The 15,296-nt window shown below is 45.6% G+C and overlaps 1 protein-coding gene across 1 annotated transcript in view; it reads right to left on the reverse strand.

Annotated features, from left to right (window-relative positions):
• Positions 1–5,352: 5,352 nt before the first annotated feature.
• LOC116505739 (deubiquitinase DESI2-like) overlaps positions 5,353–15,296 on the reverse strand; it is a 47,050-nt gene continuing 37,106 nt past the window's right edge. Inside the window, exon 5 of the mRNA XM_032213114.1 lies at positions 5,353–5,887. Coding sequence (XP_032069005.1) covers positions 5,645–5,887 — 243 coding nt within the window. The 3' untranslated portion in view covers positions 5,353–5,644. The remainder of the gene's footprint in view (positions 5,888–15,296) is intronic.

A 15,296-nucleotide genomic window follows, 5' to 3' on the forward strand; every position in this document is an offset into this window, starting at 1 on the left:
GCCGCTCTGCTGCAGTGCACACATGCAACCCCAGGACATCCACCCGTCTTCCCAGAGCACCGGCACTACTGCTGGGTGCTGCCCCCATTGGGATCTGAAGGGCAGGGCACTCGAGTTGGCAGAGGCACATGGAAGGTCTGGAAGCCCTTGAGGCCTTTGGGACAGAACAGGTCGGCCAAGGCTTTGCTTCCCAGGAAGGGTTCCATCATGGAGGACTGTGTGCCCAGACCAGGCGCTTTCTCTCAGGCCTCCCATCTCACATTGGGTGGTGGGAGAGGCAGTGTGTGGCCGGGAAGGCTGCCTGTAGTTCTTAAGCAAAAGCCAGGGTGTCTGCGAACCTGCAAGTGTGCTTTGAGCAAAAGGTTGAACTAGAAGACCTCCAAGGTACCTTCTAGCCTATGATTATAAAGTGTGTGTGTGTGTGAGAGAGAGAGAGAGAGAAAGGGGGGGATAGGTACATAGGTAAGTAGGTATGGCTTCTTGGGAGTGCATTTTGGAGAAGTGTCAATAGAAATGCTAAAAGGGCAATCAGCCTGGGATTAAATTCCAAATGAAATTGGATCTTCAGGGTAAGAAGGCATGAAGAACTTTCAACTGCAGGTTTCTAACAGTCTTATTAAATTGAATGCCTAGAGGCAGCTCTTTAATTCATTAGTCCAGGGGGAGCAAAAGAGATAGGAACCCAATGAGGGTTTTAGCTATTTAGCTCAGGAATAACAGAATAACAGAGTTGAAAGGGACTTTGGAAGTCTTTTAGTCCAACCCCCTGTTCAGGCAGGAAAACTGAGGATACCAAAATCTGAGTGGAGGACCTGGGAAAGGTGCCAGAATAACAGCATAACACTTAAAAGGGGCCTTCGGGTGGTAGTGGATCCTATACCATTTCAGAGAAATGACTGTCCTGTCTTTTCTGAAAAACTTCCAGTGATCAAGCACTCAGAACATCTGCTTGTCTTCTCTGCAGATAATGAAGTCGAAAAAAGGTGGATAACATTTTTACAGAACTATAGCTATGTTGAGGTCATGACAAGGAGTGGCTGGGAGTGGAGGGGCCGGGCAAGACATCCTTTGACGTGAGTGATGTTGAGTTGGCCATGACTACCCAGTCACATGACCACCCATTCAGTCATTAGGTCAGAGAACCGGTTGTTAAAATTTTTGAATCCCACCACTGGTTGAGAGGAGCATATAAGAACATGATTTTGCTCATATTTTCCATAGCAATAAGAACTGGCATGCCAGTAAGTTAATGTAGTGAGAATAGGATAAGATATGATATCATGATACTGAAACAAGAGAACAAGAAGTAATGCACAGAATGGCGTGGTTGAAACAAAGATTTCAATGATAGAAAACCATGATAAAATATAGTAAATGTTGGTATGTACTTACATTGACTCTATTTCCTTTTCTTTTTTCTTTTTTTCCTTTCTGATACTTTTAATTTTTTTTTAACTTACCATTCCTTATTCCCTTTCTGGGAATAACTGTGTGATATTGCTTATCTGAGAGGAATAGTATGAAGAAGGTAATGCATTATATATAAACCAGTGCCTGTACTCTCATATCATACTAAGCTGTTCAAGAGAACCTCTGTATGTGTATATGTGCTCATATGTGAATATGTATGTCAAAATTGTCAAAATGGTGACTGCAAGATTGAATCCCACCCTATTTTATATCTGTTACATGAACAATATATATTTTAGAAAGGCAGAGCGTTGATTGTGTGGTCATATTTGCCATTCATTTACCACTGCCATCCCAGATACCGCTGAAACCAGGACTGAAATCCAGCAGGTTCTGGAGAACTGGTAGTGAAAATTTTGAGTAGTTTGGAGAACAGGCAAATACCACCTCTGGCTGGCCCCAGAGTGGGGTGGGAATGGGGATTTTGCAATATCTTTCACCCAGGAGTGGGGAGGGAATGGGGATTTTGCAATATCTTTCAGCCAGGAGTGGGGAGGGAATGGGGATTTTGCAATATCTTTCAGCCAGGAGTGGGGAGGGAATGGGGATTTTGCAATATCTTTCAGCCAGGAGTGGGGAGGGAATGGGGATTTTGCAATATCTTTCAGCCAGGAGTGGGGAGGGAATGGGGATTTTGCAATATCTTTCACCCAGGAGTGGGGAGGGAATGGGGATTTTGCAATATCTTTCAGCCAGGAGTGGGGAGGGAATGGGGATTTTGCAATATCTTTCAGCCAGGAGTGGGGAGGGAATGGGGATTTTGCAATATCTTTCACCCAGGAGTGGGGAGGGAATGGGGATTTTGCAATATCTTTCAGCCAGGAGTAGGGAGGGAATGGGGATTTTGCAATATCTTTCACCCAGGAGTGGGGAGGGAATGGGGATTTTGCAATATCTTTCACCCAGGAGTGGGGTGGGAATGGAGATTTTGCAATATCTTTCACCCAGGAGTGGGGAGGGAATGGGGATTTTGCAATATCTTTCAGCCAGGAGTGGGGAGGGAATGGGGATTTTGCAATATCTTTCATCCAGGAGTGGGGAGGGAATGGGGATTTTGCAATATCTTTCAGCCAGGAGTGGGGAGGGAATGGGGATTTTGCAATATCTTTCAGCCAGGAGTGGGGAGGGAATGGGGATTTTGCAATATCTTTCACCCAGGAGTGGGGAGGGAATGGGGATTTTGCAATATCTTTCAGCCAGGAGTGGGGAGGGAATGGGGATTTTGCAATATCTTTCAGCCAGGAGTAGGGAGGGAATGGGGATTTTGCAATATCTTTCACCCAGGAGTGGGGAGGGAATGGGGATTTTGCAATATCTTTCACCCAGGAGTGGGGTGGGAATGGAGATTTTGCAATATCTTTCACCCAGGAGTGGGGAGGGAATGGGGATTTTGCAATATCTTTCAGCCAGGAGTGGGGAGGGAATGGGGATTTTGCAATATCTTTCATCCAGGAGTGGGGAGGGAATGGGGATTTTGCAATATCTTTCAGCCAGGAGTGGGGAGGGAATGGGGATTTTGCAATATCTTTCAGCCAGGAGTGGGGAGGGAATGGGGATTTTGCAATATCTTTCACCCAGGAGTGGGGAGGGAATGGGGATTTTGCAATATCTTTCAGCCAGGAGTGGGGAGGGAATGGGGATTTTGCAATATCTTTCAGCCAGGAGTGGGGAGGGAATGGGGATTTTGCAATATCTTTCAGCCAGGAGTAGGGAGGGAATGGGGATTTTGCAATATCTTTCACCCAGGAGTGGGGAGGGAATGGAGATTTTGCAATATCTTTCAGCCAGGAGTAGGGAGGGAATGGGGATTTTGCAATATCTTTCAGCCAGGAGTGGGGAGGGAATGGAGATTTTGCAATATCTTTCAGCCAGGAGTGGGGAGGGAATGGGGATTTTGCAATATCTTTCACCCAGGAGTGGGGAGGGAATGGGGATTTTGCAATATCTTTCAGCCAGGAGTAGGGAGGGAATGGGGATTTTGCAATATCTTTCACCCAGGAGTGGGGAGGGAATGGGGATTTTGCAATATCTTTCACCCAGGAGTGGGGAGGGAATGGGGATTTTGCAATATCTTTCACCCAGGAGTGGGGTGGGAATGGAGATTTTGCAATATCTTTCACCCAGGAGTGGGGAGGGAATGGGGATTTTGCAATATCTTTCAGCCAGGAGTGGGGAGGGAATGGGGATTTTGCAATATCTTTCAGCCAGGAGTGGGGAGGGAATGGGGATTTTGCAATATCTTTCAGCCAGGAGTGGGTAGGGAATGGGGATTTTGCAATATCTTTCACCCAGGAGTGGGGAGGGAATGGAGATTTTGCAATATCTTTCAGCCAGGAGTAGGGAGGGAATGGGGATTTTGCAATATCTTTCAGCCAGGAGTGGGGAGGGAATGGGGATTTTGCAATATCTTTCAGCCAGGAGTGGGGAGGGAATGGGGATTTTGCAATATCTTTCAGCCAGGAGTAGGGAGGGAATGGGGATTTTGCAATATCTTTCACCCAGGAGTGGGGAGGGAATGGGGATTTTGCAATATCTTTCACCCAGGAGTGGGGAGGGAATGGGGATTTTGCAATATCTTTCAGCCAGGAGTGGGGAGGGAATGGGGATTTTGCAATATCTTTCACCCAGGAGTGGGGAGGGAATGGAGATTTTGCAGTATTCTTCCCTTGCCATGCCCACCAAGCCATGCCCACAGAACTGGTAGTAAAAATATTTGAATTTCACCACTGGCTGAAACTATTATGTATTATTAATGGCTATGCATGTGCTACCATGTTGCCATCATTAAATACAGTTCCTTAAAGAGGTGACAATTTACTATTCTATTTGGATTCAAAGCAATGGCATCGTGGACGTCCAAATAAGGGGACATGGCAAACTGCAAATCTCAGTTAAAGAACTACAGGTAGTCCTTGACTTACAACAATTAGTTTAGTGACTGTTCAAGGTTACAACAGCCCTAAAAAAAGTGACTTATGATTATTTTTCACAGTTATGACCTTTTCAGCATTCCTGTAATCATGATGAAAATTTAGAAGCTTGGCGACTGGTTCATACTTATGACCGTTGCAGGGTCCTGGGGTCATGTGAACACATTTTGCAACCTTCTGACAAGCAAAGTGAATGGGGATGTCAGATTCACTTAACAACCAGGTTATTGGGAATGAAGGTTCGTTCTCCGAGCTTGGAGAATGAACCTTCTGCCTCATCCTACACCTGAGCTACAGATATTTGCCACTTTTGCAAAACCAGGTTACTAACATATTAGTTGCAGTGATTCACTTAACAACTGTGGCAAGAAATGTCATAAAAAAGGGAAAAACTCACTTAACTACATATATTTGGGGTTCAATTGTGGCCATAAGTCAAGGACTACCTGTGCTTCCAAGGTGGAGTACTTGGAGCACTTCCAAAGTACTTCTAACATGGTGGCACATTTATGTTCATTAATTGAATTTCACAATTTAGGATGTTGTATAATCACAAAGTTTCTCTTTCTTGGTTAAAAAAAACAACGGACTCAGGCGCATATTTCTAGATAATTTTTGCTACTGCAGTTGGAGATTAAAGTGTCCTTTAGTCTATTATACAGTATTTGAATTCACACACACACACACACAAAATCTGCAGTGGTTGAATAGGAGCACCTTTGACCCTTCCAGTGGCTTTAAGAAACTAGTGGTTTAAAAAGAATGCAGAGACAGTTAACTGGAGCTTGCTGCTGGTTTGAGGGAGGAGAAAGAGGCTCTAGTTTCTGCTCCTCTTTTCAATATTTAAAGGAGATACAGCTTTGGAAGAATGGGAGAGAAGGCCTTGTGCATGTATGACCGGAGATAGAGAATTAAAAGAGTTCCAGACGAAGCATCTGTCCCTCAATATGGCTTCCTTTCAGGGCTGCTGTGTCACATTCCAGAGATCATAGTACTTTTTCCTTCACTTTCACAATACGAAGAATGTCAGCTCCACAGGTTCAATCTCAAGACACTTATTGATACGATTCTAAACGTTGCTTTAAGTAACAGCAGCCCTTTGAAAAAGAGCAAGGGTTTCGTCTCGCCCTGGCAAGGATGCGCCATGGCTTCGTGGGATAAAGATCGAGCAGCTGTAGGAAAAGATGGAGGAGCAGCCAGTGGGGTAAGGGGAAAGATTTGAGGGCCGCTTCCACAGCCAGAGTTCAGACCCTCGTGTGCCGGCAGGTTCGCGAAGGGCCTGGGGCTGAAGCAGCTGCCGAAGTCGATGGCGATTCCTCATCCGTCGTGTCTCCCTGCTCTTCCTTATGAAGGCCAAGGTTGATATGAGTCTGCAGAGCGGCCGGGGTCAGCCATTCCTTGGGGAGGCAGCTTTGCAGGAAAGGAATGCAGGAGCTGAAGTAGGCCAGGCGGTTCACCCATCGTGGGATTTCCCTCCCACACAGGATCTGAGAAATGACAGGGAAACACACACATAACAAAACAATTATTGTTTGATTTGCAGATAATTTGTCACTGCCTCCTTTTCCCCCTGCTGGCAAGAGAAAAGGAAATTCATGGCCTTGACCATGAGGCATAGAAGCAAGAAAAAAGAATCAAATGAAATTTACTAACCAATAAATGGATTGGGGTGGGTGTGGGGGAGGAAGCAAGGTGACCTTTCAACAAATTAGCCAGCATAGCTTAATCTATGTTTAATCCTTACACTGAAGAATCTTGAGAGTTAAAAATTACTCGTACCATTGATGTGTGAATGTTACTATTTTTCAGATCTTACAATTACCCTGAAAATGGGGTTGCCTGTGTGGAAGGGGGTACTCTGCTGTGAACTTCCCTGCAGAGAAAAACAGAAGCTTACAGGAATCAATAACATCTGGAGAAAATGGCAGGATGCCATGTAGTTTATTCTGCAGGCACATTCCAGAAATAGAGCAATTTTCTTCCTGCGGTGCTAAGAATGTATAGTTCAAAATGTGATGAATGTGATGAACACAAGTCCTGCATTGCATACCAGGAAATCTTATTCTACAGTGTGCAGTGAAAGATTTAATGAGTACTTGATTTCCTTCCAAAGGCACTTGGCCAACAGCTTTCTGTGGTCACATGGTTTCCGGTTTTAGGATTGTCAAAAAAAAGTAACAACAATAACTTCATCTAAGCTCTCTACTGTCCTTTGCGTCTTCCCTCCTCTTACACCGAAGCACAGCATAAGCATGTCTTTTGCTTTGTTTTCTGCCAGGTCATCAAGTTATCTCCATTTCATCTCCAGCTCATGTTTGAAGCTGCTTAAAGTTGTTGCTGATTCATCTGTTGTCACAGTGGTGTTTTCTCCTTTAAGCAAGCAACAGGCGCCACCAAGGGTTTTGCTGTTGTTGTGGATGAAATCTGCATCACATTATGGTGCGCTCCAGAAGTGGTATTCAGTAGGTTCTGACCAGTTCTGGAGAACTGGTAGCTGAAATTTTGACTAGTTTGGAGAACCGGTAAATACCACTTCTGACTGGCCCTGTCCCATCTATGGTGGGGAGGGAATGGAGAATTTACAGTATCTTTCTCCTGGAATGGGGTGGCAATGGAGATTCTACAGTATCTGCCACACCCACCAAGCCACGCCCACAGAACCGGTAGTAAAAAAAATTGAATCCCACCACTGGTGCATTCTGATCACTCTGAAGAGATGGGATGAACCCAGCATCTTTTGGGCATTTTTGTCAGTACAAGCATGCCCTTTCTCCTCTTCCCCCCACATAGTACCTCACAGGGCATTAAAACAAGTTACTTCTTCTACAGCTGCCTCTCCCTTACACCCACTAGATTAGAGCAATAGCTGATCAGCAGTGATGGAGAGGGGAGTAGGATGGTACTCTCTTTGCTGCTTCTTAGCAGAACCTTCTCCACACCTATGAATTGTTGTTCGGGATGCATCAGTTTAGAGTTAGAGTTCAGAAGCTCCCTCAATCTTCTCCCCCCCACTTTATCCCACAAAAAAAGGTGAAAGAGCACAGTTATAAAAGCAAAGATGTGTCATGGAGCCGACTTTGGAACAGGTCACAAACTGTTTGAGTGCAAATTCCATGTTAAGCTAAAGTGGAAGGGGAAAGCCAACCAGTATTCACAGTATGATCTGAAGCAAGAGAACACCAGAAAATGCTGAAACCCATTGATGCAGAACCAGAGAAGCTGTGGGATGAACTTAAAAGAGGTTGTTTAGGATGAATGATGATTTCCAAAGACCAAGATAGAGAAGGCAAGCTGGAAATGTATGCTTCATTGGCTATAGAAAGACTTTCAATTATATCGATCCTTTTAAACTGTGGCATGCACTTAAAAATATGACAATCCCAGAACATTTCATTCTCCTCACCTGTACAAACATCAGAAAGCTACTATATGTACAAAACATGGTGAAACAGACTGGCTTTGAGTTGGCCAAAGAGCAAGACAAAGATATATACTTTCTGTTTATGTATTCCAACTACATGCAAAACATGTATTGAAGAAACTTGGATTGGAAGAAGATGAACATGATTTTAAATAGCAGTAGCAATAGATTTATATACTGCTCCATACAGCACTGCCTGAGCAGTTTACAACGTCAGCATATGGTCCCTTAGACCTCATTTTACTGATCTTGGAAAGGATGAGTCAATCTTGAGCACATCAGGATTGAACATCTGTAAGTGGACAGAATATAGCATTCTAACCACTGAGCCGCCATGGTTTTTAAAACTGGAGGAAATAACATCAATATCCTATGCAATGCTGATGACACTACTCTGACAGCTGAAATTGCAAATCATATCTACGCACCGCACTAATTAAAATCAAGGAGCACAGGAAAAATTAGGATTAAAATTAAATATAAAAAGACCAAATTAATGATAAAGGCATAGCAACCAGACTTAGAATTGGCAGTGAAGATGTTAAAATTATGGACAACTTTTCCCTTTTAGGATGAACTATCCTAAAGGAAGGAAGAAGCAGCCAAGAAATTCTCTGCAGAATAGCAGTTGGTAAAGCAGCTATGAAAAGCCTTAGAACAGATATTCAGATGCCGAGATATATCTATGCCTACCAAAATCAGAATGACAGGCAATCATTACTACATGACACTCTATGGAAGCAAAAGCTGGCTTTGAAAAATTGGGATGTAGGAAGAGTTTTGAAACTTTTGAACTTTCACATTGGAGAAGATTCTTGAGAACATCAGGTACAACTAAAGCAAACAAATAGATCATTGAAGAAATCAGCCTAGTCTTCTCCCTCTAGACACATGGGACCAGGCTCAAATTGTCATATTTTGAATGTAAACGTTGGACACATTTTCTCTGGATAAGTCTATCATGCTAGGAATAATGGAAAGAAAGAGAACAAGGTGATGACTAACAGCAAAGTGGATGTACTGAATTACAATAAAACTGAATGTAGTATTGGGGGACCTGAAACACCAATTAGGAACAGATCTTCCTGAAGACAATGTATCTAATTGGTCACTAAGAGTCAATATCAACTTATTGATATATAATCATCAATCATCATTGCATCTAGTAATTTGCCTTTTGAGGCCAGTACTTCTATAAATCTTCTGACACAATAAGTAGCTTAAAATACATTTCTACTGTGCCTTCTTTCATTCTAGTTTAAGTGTTAACTTGTGTAACAAAATACTTCTTTCTTTTTCTGTACTATTACTCTACAGTAGTAAGAATATTTCTTGGGGAATCATGATTTTCTCCCTTTATTATTTATTTGCAGAATAGATGTCCAATAAACTTGTTCTCCCCAATCCCCTGTAGATGCCCATACGTTAATGACTGGCCTCCAAAAAGCTCATATTCTCATATTGTTGCCAAGAAAACTATATGTAGTCACTAGAAGTCAAGCTCAGCTAAACCTTTTGCTAAACAAAAGGATATGATTTAAATTAAAAATACTGTAATGCTACAAGCATACTGGATGGGTTTGCACATAACATCATGTCAAAACAAGTAAGTGCTCAAAATAATAGCTTACTCCAATTTGTGAGCCCAGCCAATTCTTTCCCAAATTCATTTTGGCAAAGGGCCAGGAAACAATATGGATGTTTTTTTTCTGACCCTGTTTCATGTTTTTTTGTTTTATTATTTGTTTAGTGTATTCCATTTATAAGAAATTAATGACTATTTATTAATGATACGCACCATCTTCAGATGATTGCCAAGTAGGCAGCTATATAAAGTAATTACTTAATCTACTTTACAGTCCCCAGAATAGGAATCATGGTGCCAATCCCTTAAAGAAAAAGTTTTGTCACTAAAAGAACACTGCTTTCCATAAGTCAATCAAATCAAATAGAGCAGGCAAAAAAACCCCAAGTGCCTTCCAGTAATAGCACTTGATTCTTCCACTGATGTGTAATAATTTCCAGCTTAAGGTACATTTATTTAGCTCTTTTCAGAAGCGAGAGGGGGGGGGGAAGCTGCAGCAAATGAGAAAATACTTTGAGATGTTTAATTCTGCCTCAATATCCCACAGAGTTTTAGGGGGGTGGGGAAACACACATCACACGCCTACACAGCCCAATTCTCCACTGCAAAGGAAGTTTGAATACATCTCAGTAATCTGACCTCTGAAACTGCAGTTTCCTTGCAGTCATCTGCATGAAGCAATCAACTCTTTTTTTCCATTGCAAAATGCTGCTGTGGAATAGGCATTGTGCACCTTCTGGGGAAAGGAAAATTAACTCCTTTCTCCTTACCACTTGATTTCCTCTAAGTTCCCCTTGATTCCTTTGGTGTTTGCTAGTCTTATAAACCCAGGTCTTATCTTGCAATGTATGTCTCTGTCCCCAGTCAGCAGGTGATACTGGACTGGATACCTGTAGAAAACCAAGTGTTAGGGAAGAATTATTTTTTTTGTGGGGGGAGAATGGGGGAATCTGCTCCCCTGTCAGAGCAAACAAGTTTTTCATCTGTGCTCCTAGAGACCATCAAGCAGGTCAAAATGACTGATCTGGCCTTTTCCTCTTTTCCATTTTCATTATGTTAAAAAAAAATGCACAGCTACATATTTCATCACAGTCCAGAGACACATAAATAACTCAGGAAATGGGAAACTGCTTCAAAAGAAATTGCAGTTGGTGACCTTTTCTGTGGCACTTCATTTAGATTGTACCTACAAATATCAAAGAGATCAGTGTCAAGAGAAGTGAGATGTGGGTTTCCCTCCCCTTCTTTCTTTTTTTAAAGAGGAAAGTATCTGATTTTTTATTTTAGAGATTTTAGAGATTTTATTAATATTTGTAGGCCGCCCTTTTCCCTGAGGGGACTCAGGGCGGCTCACATAAAATCGGGGAAGGGGAGATACAGACATTAAGATAAGACATATAATAAAATAATAAACAACATACATTCATCATTCGGGAGGGGAACTATCCTTGTCCCCAGGCCTGACGGGCGAGCCAGTTCTTCAAGGCTGTGCGGAAGGCCTGGACGGTGGCGAGGGTGCGAATCTCTACGGGGAGCTCGTTCCAAAGGGTCGGGGCTACTACTGAGAAGGCCCTCCTCCTTGTAGTTGCCAGCCGACACTGGCTGGCCGATGGTATACGGAGGAGGCCTAATCTATGTGATCTTATTGGTCGCAGGGATGTAATTGGCAGAAGGCGGTCTCTCAAGTATCCAGATCCACTGCCATGTAGGGCTTTATGGGTGACTAATAGCACCTTGAAGCGCATCCGGAGATCGACAGGTAGCCAGCGCAGCTCGCGGAGGATAGGTGTTATGCGGGTGAACCGAGGTGCACCCACAATCACTCGCGCGGCCGCATTCTGTACTAGCTGAAGTCGCCGGGTGCTCTTCAAGGGCAGCCCCATGTAGAGCACGTTGCAGTATTCCAGCCTAGAGGTCACAAGGGCCCGGGTGACTGTTGTGAGAGCCTCCCGATTCAGGTAGGGTCGCAACTGGCGCACCAGGCGAACCTGGGCGAATGCCCCCCTGGTCACAGCCATTAAATGGTGGTCAAACGATAGCTGTGAGTCCAGGAGGACTCCCAAGTTGCGAACCCTCTCTGAGGGGTGTAGAATTTGACCCCCCAGCCTGAGTGATGGAATATTGGTCGAATCTCTGGGAGGGAAACACAACAGCCACTCGGTCTTTTCTGGGTTGAGCACGAGCTTGTTAACCCTCATCCAGTCCATAACAGCTTCGAGGCCGCGGTTCATCACGTCTGCCGCTTCATTGAGTTGGCACGGGGCGGACAGATACAGTTGAGTATCGTCCGCATATTGATGGTATCTAATCCCGTGCCTGCGAATGATCTCACCCAGCGGTTTCATGTAGATGTTGAATAGTAGGGGGGATAAGACCGAGCCCTGAGGCACCCCATAAGTTAGGGGCCTAGGGGACGATCTCTGCCCCCCCACTAACACCGACTGCGACCTGTCCGAGAGGTAGGAGGAGAACCACCGCAACACGGCGCCTCCCACTCCCACCTCCCGCAGTCGTCGCAGAAGGATACCATGGTCGATGGTATCGAAAGCCGCTGAGAGGTCGAGGAGAACCAGGATGGAGGAATGTCCTCCATCTCTGGCCCTCCAGAGATCATCGGTCAATGCGACCAAAGCGGTTTCTGTGCCGTAACCGGGTCTGAAGCCTGACTGGAAGGGGTCTAGATAGTTTGCTTCCTCCAAGGACCGCTGGAGCTGGAAGGCCACCACCTTCTCAACAACCTTCCCCAGAAAGGGGAGGTTGGAGACTGGACGATAATTATTAAGGATAGCTGGATCCAAAGATGGCTTCTTCAGGAGGGGTCTCACCACCGCCGCTTTCAGTGCGGCGGGGAAGTTCCCCTCCCGAAGTGAGGCGGTGACAACCGCCTGGATCCAGCCTCGTGTCACCTCACTGCAGTTAGTAACTAACCATGAGGGACACGGATCCAGTACACAGGTGGAGGTACTTACAGCCCTCATGGCCTTGTCCACATCCCCGGGGGTAACGTCTTGAAACTCAACCCAGAGTTGTTCAAATTGATCCTCCTGTGCCTCGGCTGGAGCTGCAGGGGTGGAGTCCAAGTCCGACCGAAACCGAGCAATTTTGTCCGCTAAGAATTGGGCATACTCTTCGGCTCTGCCCTGCAAGGGTTCCCCCGCTTCCCTTTTGTTCAGTAGGGAGCGGGTTATCCTAAACAGGGCAGCCGGGCGGGACTCAGCGGACGCAACCAAGGTGGCTATATGGGATCTTTTTGCAGCCCTAAGTGCCCTGGTGTATTCCTTGGTGCAGGTGGTTACCATTGCTCGGTTCGCTTCGGACTTATCGGACCTCCAACGGTGCTCTAGGCATCTCCTCCGGCGCTTCATCTCCCGGAGTTCCTCGGTGAACCAAGGAGGTCTCTGGGATCCGCCGCCTCGGAGGGGCCGCAGTGGCGCAATCCGGTCGAGGGTCTCCGATGCTGCCGAGTGCCACGCAGCAACCAGAGTCTCTACCGGACTGTGGGCGAAAGTGTCAGGAATAACCCCAAGCTCTGTCTGGAACCTTGACGGTTCCATAAGACGCCTGGGGCGGAACCACCTGGTCGGTTCCTCCTCCCTACAGTGGGGGTTTGGTCTCCGAAAGTCGAGCCTCAGTAGGCAGTGGTCTGACCACGACAGGGGTATGATGTCGTTCCCCCTCAGACCAAGATCACAAATCCACTGCTCCGAGAGAAATACAAGGTCAAGCATGTGTCCCGCCGAATGGGTTGGGCCTCGAATTACTTGGGTCAAGCCCATGGCTGTCATGGAAGCCATGAACTCCTGCGCCCCCTCCGAGTTTTCACCGAGCGACGGCAAATTAAAGTCCCCCAGGACCATCAGCCTAGGGAACTCAACTGCCAGCTCGGCTACCGACTCGAGGAGCGAGGGGAGGGCTGCTGCAACGCTGTTGGGAGGCAGGTACGTTAACAGCAGACCCACTTGACCCTTGAGGTCCAACTTTAACAGCAAAGACTCACACCCGACAATCTCCGGAGCAGGGACCCTACGAGGAACTAACGACTCTCGGATAACAGCGGCCACACCCCCACCCCTTCCCTGGGCTCTCGGCTGATGTAGCACCTGAAATCCTTCTGGGCACAGTTCTACAAGGGGGACTCCTCCCTCTGGGCCCAGCCAGGTTTCAGTAATACATGCCAGGTCTGCCCTCTCATCTAAAATTAAGTCCCGGACGAGAGGAGCTTTATGTACAACAGACCTGGCATTTAGCGACAACAGCCTGAGACCAGGGTCCTGACTGCTTACGCCATCTGGTCTCGGAGTGGGACTCCTAGGGCCGGAAGGAGGGATCTCTGTAATGTAGCGAACCCTCCTTCCCCGGTAATGGCCTGCCCTAAAGTCCCCGCCGTATCTGCCTCTCCCTGTTACGACCGTAATACCCCGACCCTCTCCCGTGTCTCTAGTCCCCTCAACCACTCCCATGGCCCCCGCATCTCCCGGCAGGTCCTCCGAATCATGCGTACTCATACACTCTTCCAAGCAGTCCCCACGTGAAAGTTAAAAACACAAAATTTTACAACAATATGGTTATAAAAGTGGGCCATTCATTCATCTCACACATATCTCATACATATCCCATACAAAGAAAGAAGAGAAAGATGAAAGAAAAGGGAGAAATTAAAAATTGCGCAATTAATTAAGTTAAAGTGCGAGTTCAGGTGGTAAAAGTCGGCTCTCAATGTTCAGAGTTGGAATGGCTGGATAAAATCCAAAACAGAAGCCAACAACGGTCCATAGAAGATATATAGATAGTATGCAGGGGAATGTCTTGTCTTCCCCCTCGCCTATAGGCCTGAAAGGGTCCAAAGTCTGGTGGTGGCTGGAACAGGTTGAAGAAGAAGGGGGGGGGTATGTTGGTTGTTAGGACGCCAACTCCCCCTCCATATTTCTGCCATCCTCTATCTCTCCTTTCATAAAACATATGCACCACAAAAGCACAGTCCATGGCGTCCTGAGAGTTGTAATTAAGTGGGCGCTGTCCGAGTTGGTATTCCAGGGGCAGTGACGGGTGGCAATGTGGTCAGAGGAGGTCGGATGTTGAAAGGCCAAAATCAGATGGTCACAGGCCAGGATAGTGGAGAGCCCATGCTAAGCAAGGGAACAAGTGGAAGCACAGGCAAGCAACAACAGCAGCAACAGGAGGGGGGGGGCAGCAGCTCAGATATCAGCTTCAGCGTTTCTTGGTGAGAGAACAGACTGATCCTTACCCAATAAGCCCTACTTAATAATTTCAGTGCGCAAGAAAAGCAAACGAATGCCACCCAATCATTTTGTCCCTAATCATGGAACCTTCGTCTTAAGAACACATCAACCAAGACAATAATTGTCTGTAGCAAGAATGGATTGATGTGTCAGTTGTGTTTGCCTATGGCTACCAAAAGGGCACAGGGGAAATACTCGGTGAGCCTCCTGTCCCTCTCCAGCTGGACAGCTGCCAGCACTAACCACTAAAAGATACGCTTTCATTCCATTTTAAGGGATGTTCGGTGATAAGAAAACGAGGAAGGCGGACAAAATATTAGGAAACGTGAGAAGATTTGAAAGAAGACAACATATTGATTCACCATTATTTCCATACAAGAATAAATAAAGCAGGATAATTGCACAGAAGAACTTTTGGATCTGAACAACACATCCTCTTTTGGATATAAAGACTGTAAGAAAATGTCAGGGTAAGAAACTCTTTCAAATTGCTTGGATCTTGCCCCGAGTGTAAAACATTCATCTTGGATTCTTAACAAATAGAGACCACAGATACTAAGCAGGACAGATGTGATGGTATCAGTTAGGGTACTCTGTTGTGTTACGATAAGTGATTCAGTCATAGTGATCTAATCATAGTGGGAATTGTT

Source organism: Thamnophis elegans, chromosome 1 (assembly GCF_009769535.1).
Source record: "Thamnophis elegans isolate rThaEle1 chromosome 1, rThaEle1.pri, whole genome shotgun sequence".
NCBI classification, from domain to species: Eukaryota; Metazoa; Chordata; class Lepidosauria; order Squamata; family Colubridae; genus Thamnophis; species Thamnophis elegans.